This window comes from Cheilinus undulatus, linkage group 20 (assembly GCF_018320785.1).
Source record: "Cheilinus undulatus linkage group 20, ASM1832078v1, whole genome shotgun sequence".
In the NCBI taxonomy this organism is placed as follows: domain Eukaryota; kingdom Metazoa; phylum Chordata; class Actinopteri; order Labriformes; family Labridae; genus Cheilinus; species Cheilinus undulatus.
Window position 1 is genome coordinate 24,305,365 of NC_054884.1, and position 9,545 is coordinate 24,314,909.

At 38.2% G+C, this 9,545-nt stretch overlaps 1 protein-coding gene across 1 annotated transcript; it reads left to right on the forward strand.

Moving 5' to 3' along the window:
• The first annotated feature begins 2,600 nt into the window (after positions 1-2,600).
• chac2 (ChaC, cation transport regulator homolog 2 (E. coli)) lies at positions 2,601-9,112 on the forward strand. Its single transcript, XM_041816026.1, has 3 exons — positions 2,601-2,934; positions 3,495-3,530; positions 8,398-9,112. The coding sequence occupies exons 1-3, from the start codon at positions 2,800-2,802 to the stop codon at positions 8,797-8,799; spliced, it is 573 nt and encodes a 190-aa protein (XP_041671960.1). The 5' UTR covers positions 2,601-2,799; the 3' UTR covers positions 8,800-9,112.
• Positions 9,113-9,545: the final 433 nt, after the last annotated feature.

A 9,545-nucleotide genomic window follows, 5' to 3' on the forward strand; every position in this document is an offset into this window, starting at 1 on the left:
CTGATGCTTAATGGAGTTTTTTCCCCACGAGATGACAAGGCCACATGAACACACTTATAATTAAAAAATGTGTCACTCCCTTCAATTATGTTAGCCCACAATTATTTCAGATGTTGGCACACAAAAAGGCACTACAAGGTTGTAAAATCTCCAAGTTCTCTGCAGATGGTTTAACATTAGGGACGCTGATCTGAGTACACTTGACCCCAAAGCTGGGTTCATTGAGAGGGGTCTGGCTGAAGAAAGACTATACATTTCTGATGGCCACTCTCACAGACCATTAATCTGAGAAAGGAAGTGCCATAATTTGCCAGTACAAAATCTAATCCAGGATTTAATTATGTAAAGACTAGAAGAAGTTACACGAACAGTGGCTTGCTTTAGCTTCATTAGCTTTAGCTAAGCCAACATAGCTATGCTACCTACGTAATTACGTTACTACATAAGCCAGTGTAGCTGAGTTAGCTTTAGCAATGTGAGCTTTAGCAAACATAGCTAAAGTTAATGTAGCTTCATAGATAACCTACCTACGTATCTTACATTGGTGCTTTGTGAGCTTAGCTATGTTAGCTATGTAGCTCTATTACATTTAGCTAAGTTAGCTTAAGCAACATAATCTTAAACAAATGTTGTGAAAATCAAATACAGTTACGTAGATGAGGTACCTATGTATCTTACATGGTTGCTCCAGCTCTGTTACCTTTAGCTAAGTTAGCTTTAGCAAAAATAGCTAAAGCTACCTACATAGATAATATGCCTATGTATTTTACATAGTTGCTTTGTGAGCTTAGCTGAAGCTAAAATTACTACGTGGCTACATTACCTATATAAAAGTTATCTTTAGCAATGTGAACCTTAGCAAACATAGCTCAAGCCAACTTAGCTATGCAGATAATGTACATAGCTTACATAGCTGCTTTGTGAGCTTAGTGTTAGCTGTGTTAGCCACATAGCTCGGTTATCCGATAGCTTATGCAGCTACTGGAGCCAACTGCAGGCTGCAATGAAAATGTTGTCATGGAGGTTTTTTCCCGTTAACAGACTGTTTACCCAGCTTTCTTAAATGTTTTGTAATCAGGTTTTGCAGGTCAGATTTTTGACTTTTAACTTCTAGTATCCTGTTACTTTAACCCTTACCATAACCCTAAATGGAAAAGTTTTAGCGTGTATTTCTGTTCTGACATATATGGTGTCTAAAGTAAATGATCTGTGAGAGGGGCTGTCACAGATGTACGGTCTGAAGCCTGACTGTCTTGGGTTCATTAGACCAGTGTCAACACAAGTGTATCATATTCAAAGAAGGGGGGAGCAGTGACTTGCCTTTTGTTTGTTAATAGAAGTCCATAGTGTAGGTGGCAGTCAAAACTGAAAGTCCGAGGCACTCTGATATAATAAAAATCCTTTATTCAAACAGGGATGTCAACGTGTTGCGACACTCGATCATACTTGGACACCGTGTCTGAGTACACTCCTACAGGAGGTCTTTGCAGACACACTACTGCAGACTGTCTAAAGTGAATAAATACAATGAAAATTTTTGGTAGTCAAACAAAACATTACCATTATATGTTGTGATTTAAAGCATTGTTTTTTCAGTCTGTTTTTGCCAAAATCTTACAGAACATCAAATTCATATCTCTTTAACAGGTGTTGAAGTATCCATACATGTCTTAAAAGGGTATGTCTGAATAAGGGCTTCTAAGATTAATCATATATATCACGATTTATAAAGGCCCACTTTTAGAGCAACAATTTTCTATGGCTATTTAATGTATGATTTATTGCTTTTATGTTAAAAAAAAGTCCACCACTGCTCCTTATTGTCTCATTTTACTTTAAAAAACTCACAGGCAGCTCAGCTGACAAAGCGAAAGTTATCAGCACATACTATCAAACATTTACCTTTTACTGTTGACTTATTCCCTTTTCAATCCATGACAAGTTGTATTTTCTATGCTTAAGGAAGTCTTGATGGATTCTTGTATAACTACATTTTACAACAACTATACAATAGTATAAGTTACTTTTACCGTTTTTAGGAGGCATTTTTAAAATCAATAAGGATTTTGTGAGTCTTGAGATTTTCGTTTGGTTAGAGGTGTGCCTTGGGCAAAACAAGGTTGAAACTGCTGGCCTGCTAATAAACATTACCAGGGTTTGTCCAGTTAAAACTATAAAAATTGAGTTTTTTTTCTATCTTAGAAAAGTGTTTGAAATATTAGTAATGTAAGTATTCAACAGAAAATATGAAAAGCAACAGTGTAGTCATTTTAATCGAGATATTTCAATGCGAACATTTGTCGCACTTCCACTTTTGAAATGAGACTTCACACTACAATGGCACCAAACACCCGTAATGGTGGCTTGCTTCAAAATAAAAGCAGAGGGCTTTTTACGCGATACCTGTAGTGATACGCTATGAGCTACGCGAAATAATACTACGATATACAATCATTTTGTTATGGCATTACGTTTAGAATCGTTATAATAGCGTTGTGTTTTCAAACACGGGGCAATTTGCTCTGAAATATCGATTTATTCTGAAACTTCCAGAGTGGAAGTGAATGTACTTGCGTAGCCGTGATGACTTGACAGTTTTGTCCTGGGAGGCACAAGTGTAATGGACCCTTGTTGCTACCGTTTGACAGCACTTGAACTGTACCAGGTGTATTAATGCTAATCGTTATTATGTGTTTGCTGACGCCCTGATTTAGCCCCTGGTACTTGTCAGTTTAGAGCATCACCGGTTAGCCCGGCTATAACAGTCTTTGCTGCTCTCCGTTAGCCAAACATCTAACAATGTGGGTTTTCGGATACGGGTCTCTTATTTGGAAAGTGGATTTTCCTTATGAGGAGAAAAGAGTCGGCTACATAAAAGGCTTTAGTCGTCGGTTTTGGCAGGGCAGCACCGACCACCGGGGAGTACCGGGTAAAGTGAGTATTATTTACGGTTTTGTGAGCTAGCTCATGGCTGATTCCATAATAGCAGTCACAGTAACTTATGCAATGTTGCCATTGTTGTTACTGAGTTTAAATGCCCCTCATTCCTATTGTTGATAGCAGGGCAGTAGAGGCTATCCGCATTGCTGACAACAACTGGCAAATGTGTTTAAATTTACTTACAAGCTCTTATTAATTTATTGTTTATTAGTTAAAAATTGAAGAACATATATGACTTAACTCAGAATATAGTTTACAGGGGGAATAAAGCACATCTAGCCTGAGCCAATCACAGTAGCAGAACTCATTACTTCATAATAATAGTGGCGCTATTTCAACACCACAAAGTTATATAAACAACATGAAGTTGTTATTTAGGTAGGTTTACGGCACAAGAGTTCAATATTTATGTCATACTTACGCTATTTTGACTTTATTCCCCCGTTATTCCACACTTTTTAACACGTAGTCGAAAACGTGGTGTTATACAGGGGTTACTCTCTGTTAACTATTGTTTACTATGGTTCCATAACCTTTGCACGTGTTCTTCACAGCCTGGCCGGGTCGTGACACTGGTGGAAGATCCTGAGGTAAGAAATACACCTCCTAAACGTTGCCTGGCATTACTAATATTTACTTCCAGACATGCTTGATTCGTGGATGGATTTATTGGAACCAAGATATGTCATTTTATCTGATCTGTTGTCAAAAAAGCCAGAATAGTCCGTTCACAATGCTGTAAATACCTGTAGGCGTTTATATTTTTTAAAGATTTATGACTGCAGTGATTAAATCTGGTAGTCAAAATAGATGCTAATTGATTTTCCATCACCTTAAAGCTTTCACCTCTCCCTTTTCTTGCATTACATCTTCAGCACATATACTGTAAATCCCACATGCAAAAGAACTAAACACATTTAACTAAAACTTTATGTCAACAACAAGCACATCACAAAGAGTGGCTGTAATTATAAAGTAGTTAAAATGTGATACATGTGAGTATTTGAGCAGATAAGTGAACTTATCAAATTAAATTCTAAAGTAACTGAAGATAATAGTCAGAATTTGCCTCCCTTGTTTTTATCATTGTATTCAGATGTGACATTTAGAGTATAGGTCAGTAAACAGAAAATGCAGCAGAAAGAATGTGCCAACACAACTCTATTTGATAGTGTTTTCAAGCTGTATAACATTACATTCTGCTCTTACACTTTTTCATTGGCATACTTGTATAGTACTAGACTAAAACATGTATTCCTCAAGGTGAAGAGGACTGTGTACTGCTTGGGAGAATAGAAGATTGTATCTCATACAGCTGAAACAAAAGAGGAGCACAGTGTATTGTATTCTGACCTTGGATGAGAGATAATTTGTTGCAGGTGATGGAAATCAGATAAAGAGATGCAGAGTGAGTCTCGTAGTTTGAACATAGAAGTATCTTAAAAAACATGTATTTAGAGGGGACTGATAAGTATCTTTAAATGTTACTGATAAGGTTAAAGTAACCCATTCATTATCTTACAAAAGCCGTTACAGGTTCTGATTAAACAAAGCGTACTACACCTAGACATCATTGGTAATCTGCCAGAAAATACTGTAAAATACTTATGATGATCACCTAATGTTCAAGGATATGTGCAGAATTACCTCCGCCAAGGAGGTTATGTGATCTGCAGGGTTTGTTAGTTTGTTTGTTAGTTAGTTTGTTAGCAACATAACTCAAAAATTTATGGACAGATTTTCATGAAATTTTCAGAAAATGTCAGCAATTACATAAGGAAGAATTGATTAGATTTTGGGAGTGATCTGGATCACCATCTGGATCCAGGAATTTTTTAAAAGATACTTTACTATTGGGAGATAGAGCTAATGGCGGAGGTCTGTGCTCTCCGAGTGCTTTTCTAGTTGTTTGTTTTGTCAAGATGAAAGTCCTTCATAGTCTTTAGAAACTATTTGCTATAGGAAATGGAGTTTCTATCCACACACATAAAACTTTTTGCTTGTAAATTAGGAAACTGATTGATCATTGAGGCTAGATTTTCAAAGACATCTGATCATACTTCAAACATAGCAGCATAAGAAGATCTTAAGAGACAGGATTTCACTGTCGAGTACTTCCATTATCTTATGAATGAATACTTGAGTACAAGATAATTGCATAAGAAACAAGTAAGTAACAATTACTTTATTGTCGCATTGTAAGTGCTGCTCTTTACTCATACACATGTTCCAGTCTCATACCGGTTAGCCAAGATGGTGGTATTTATCGTGGTATGACTAACACCACATTTGCTTGTTGAAATTTTCTCCTTCTCGTAAACTTCATAGGAGCTTACATCAAGTCTCCAGTTACATTACAAACAGGTTTATCTTCTACGCTATAGTGTCATCTCAATAACGTTTGCAAACTGGTATGAAAGAGCTGACAATTTTTGCCTTTTGACTGATGTTTCCCTTGAGTGTTTTCGTAGCTATTATAAAGCGGTTGTTGCTGCAATCCAGCCAACTGTGCTATACCAGCTGAGTTGGAGCTGAGGCTGGAGAAATTATACCTCAGTGAACTGTTTGTTGTATTCTTGATTCTTACTATTTTCTTACCAACCATAAAATATAGTTACCCATTTAAGACCAAATGAGTTGAACTATTGTTGCTTACAACGTGTGTCGTCATTGATAGTTACTTCATTAATGATGACCGCATAGAATGCTCTAGCACTTGTACCCATCCCTAGGAGATTTTTAACCTCGAGTCTTTAGTTTCACTCTGTTTTTCCAGTAATACCTTCAGAACAGCTCCTGAAAATACGGACCCACTGCACAAGTTCAATTAGACTAGATGCACCCCACTCAGCTTCACTGGTGTCTTTAACTAAGGCATTTAAAGAAAAAGCAATGCATAAAGTTAATTTAATGAACACTATATCACCATTTTCCTCAAATGTATGTTTCTGATGTAATAAGGGCTGTTAAAATGTGGCGCTGCGGGCATGGTCCACTTTGCAAGTGTATGGTGGTATTGTGTAGTAGGGAACTAATGAGAAAGGGAGTACGCATTTGTACAGAACAAAACTTAACAGAACATGTGATTTGACCCGCTTTATGTTGCCACATTAAATAAACATGATTGTACTGAAGTGTATGAGGAATGTTGGTTTTAATCTGCTCGTGGGAAGAATGACCATATAACCTGATTAAAAAGTGCCTTTTTTGTTGTCATCTTTCCTTATTTAAAAGCTCAGTGTCTCTACTTGTCCCTGACTCACTTCCTCTGCTGCGATTCTGACCTCCAGCTTCCACGTACAGCAGCTGTACTGTGATCTGCTGGCGAATCGTACTACAGACCAAATCACTTCCTGTTTAGTCAGTCAGAGCAGTTCCACTGCCCGTGCTCCAGTCTGGTACCCATGCATCCCAAATGCACCAATCTGCTCCGCTTCGTTAGAGATACGCTGCAGGTCTGTTTTTAGCGCTAGACACTACCAAACCACGCCAATTCCCATCAGTCAGAAAGCTCCAAATGAGAATTCAAGGGCATAGAGTGTCCGGTACTTTCAAAACATATCATAATGCATAGACTCCCTATATTAACACTACGTCTCATTCTGCAGCGAGAGCAAAGGGTCACCAAGAAGTCTGGGTGACAGAGCTGCGCCATTGACAAGGCGCAACCTGTGCAGGTCAAAATAGACCTGCACAGGTTAAGAGTAAGGATGCACGTGGTTAATCGGTAAAATGGTTAAATTCGTTTATCAAATTAGCCGACACGGGATTTATGAGTTGGTTAAACTAATTATCTATCATTTTTTATAATCACAGGCTTGAAATCCCTGTCTTTAATGCGCTTTTAAACTGTACTGAACCTCCCCCCACTAGAGGCCGCTGTAACTTCAGTTAATGGCCTCTGCCTTCCTGTCTGGGACTTCACCAGATGTAACTATGAGAAGCTCAGCGGTTAGCATGTAGTAGGAACAGCACTGTGAAGGTTTTTTAAAGTAGTAAATGGAAATACAGCTGTCGAGTGTTGAACTTAGTGTAACTACTCACCCGAAGTGAAAGAGGCTACATATCAAAGCATGATATTAATCTGCAAAGAGGAATAAAGGCTGGCGGCGCTAGCTTTTAATATTAGCGATGCAGGAGAGAGTATATCAGGCTAACATCACAGCTGTGGACCTTGTGAAGAATTTGACTGTTTTCTAGGGCTTGTCTCCTCTTTTGACTAGTCGGTTAAAGAAATTTAAATGAGTGTTTAGCCTAATAGGGTAGTAGACACTTAGGAGCATCATTTGTTGAGAGGAGAGCAGTCAACAGAATAATATAAAGGGTATGCACTTTGTCTGGATTGGACTGGACAGCACTGGGTGGTCCGGATCCACACCACGGTCTGCAAATTAGTGACCCCAGCTGTAATTTCTTAACAGTATGATGTCTGCATCTGCTTGTCAGCCTCATTGCACTGTTCATTAAAAACCATAAAGTCTTCATTCAGGCCAAATGTTGGTGTAACATTTGTTTTCAGTTTAATTGTAGATTTTTCTTTAATGGGTATGAGCTGCTGTTAATACTCTTAAGTATTACTATTCATGAATATTAAAATTTATAAAATATTGTCAGTAATACATGCTTCAATTTTGCACTCTTCAAGATCTCATCTGGAAAGATTTCTGTCGATCAAGCAGCACATACATGTAGCTTAGAACTTGAGTCCTAACATCCACCTTATTTTTGAAAAGTGAGCTTTAAACAGGCTTAGGCCCAATAATACAGTTAATAGAGAAGCCAGAGTCAAAAAAAAAAAAACATGCATGGGCTCCCTTTTTAGGCCTGAAAGAACTCTCGTCAAGAGGGCTCTACACTGATTTTCTTGTTGTGAACATTGCACCTTAAGTAGACTGGCCACTGTTGTTAGAGCTGAATAATAATTTATGTTCTCGTCAAAAGTCACAAACGGTAATTGGTCAGAGCTTCTCAAATGAGCTACTTTTTCATTCCAATGATGATACATCAGAAAAAACAAGACATTTTTACAGGTCATCTTAGACTCTTTATATTAATATCTATGGAGTTATTCACTTGCAGGGTAAAAACATATTTCATATAAAATATCAGTTAAGTTTGGTCACAGGAATCTCCATAATGTCTTGTTTTTTTCTATATTCAAAAGTCAACTAACCAAAGAAATTCCCTTTTGACCCAAAAACTTGTAAATCTTCACACTTGAGAAGCTGTAGCCAAGAATATTGCACCTTTCATCTGTTTTGTTGACGACTGCTTTCTTTGTGTGACTAACAGACTGAATGACTAAACGTTTCAGCTCTAGTAGCTGGCTGCTGTTATATAACATCAAGGATTTATGTTAACACGCCTCTCTCCGTTCAGTTTGTCACTCTGCATTCATCCCACTGACGTCAAACTACCAGTTTTCTTCGTCTGACTCTCTCTCTGTCTGTCTTTTAGGGCTGCGTTTGGGGCATCGCCTACAAGCTGCCGACAGGTCGTGAGGAAGAAGTGAAGAGCTACCTTGACTACAGAGAAAAAGGTGGTTACCAGGTCATCACAGTGACTTTTCACCCACGCCCACCTCATACCTCTTCACCCAGCCAGACGCTGCTCTACATCGGCTCTCAGGACAATCCAAACTACTTAGGCCCGGCCCCTCTGGAGGAGATAGCCAACCAGATTGTCAGCTCCACTGGTCCAAGCGGGAAAAACACAGAGTATTTGTTTCAGCTTGCTGATGCTGTGAGGACGATTCTGCCCGAGGACTCAGACACACACCTGTTTTCTCTGGAAACTCTAGTGAGAGAAAGAATACACAGTGGGCAGAAACACTTGAACACACAAAGCGGCAGGGTGTAATTACTTAAGAAAATAAACTTGATGAATGATAAAAACAACAAGCTGGATTAATCATGTTATCTCAGGTTTTAAGGTACACATGGGGCCATAATGGGTACAGAAAATATTTTAAAAAGTGTGAAGAGAAATGGATGACGACACTAAACTGCACTGATTATAAAGTGTGAGCTGCTTTAGAATATTAGAAAAATACTAACAGGTACTGTAGCTGGCATACAACCTACATGTTATGAATAAACTTTTTTTTCCCTGTCCATTACTCACCAGCACAAAGGAAAAAGGTTTCAAATAAATGCTGCATTTTCCCGTTGAATACCTGCATTCACTCATACAAGTTGTCTTTATATTTTATGATACTGCTGGAACCATGAGTGCACTTCTCGCTCACAGCTGAAGTAAAATGTGAGCCCGTGAAAAATTTCCACTGTGTTAACTTTGTTTAAAGATTGAGCCTAGAGCAATTTTGGCTTATGTAAAGCCCTTGAGAACTTTGTTCCAAATATTAATTCAAGTTATTTATGAGAGTTAAAATTCAAGAGCTATTGACTAAACTGCTTCACCGACATTGAGTGTGTATGTGTGGGTGGGGTAGGGGCTTCATCAATTTATAGACAGACGTAAAAATCAAACTTTAAAGAATACATTTCAGCAAGACTTCAATAATGATGAACAGGTGGTGAGCTGTCAGTCCACAATGTTGGTTAAGGCTGAAATACTTCAACAGCTTCTGGTGGGTTTAAATGATT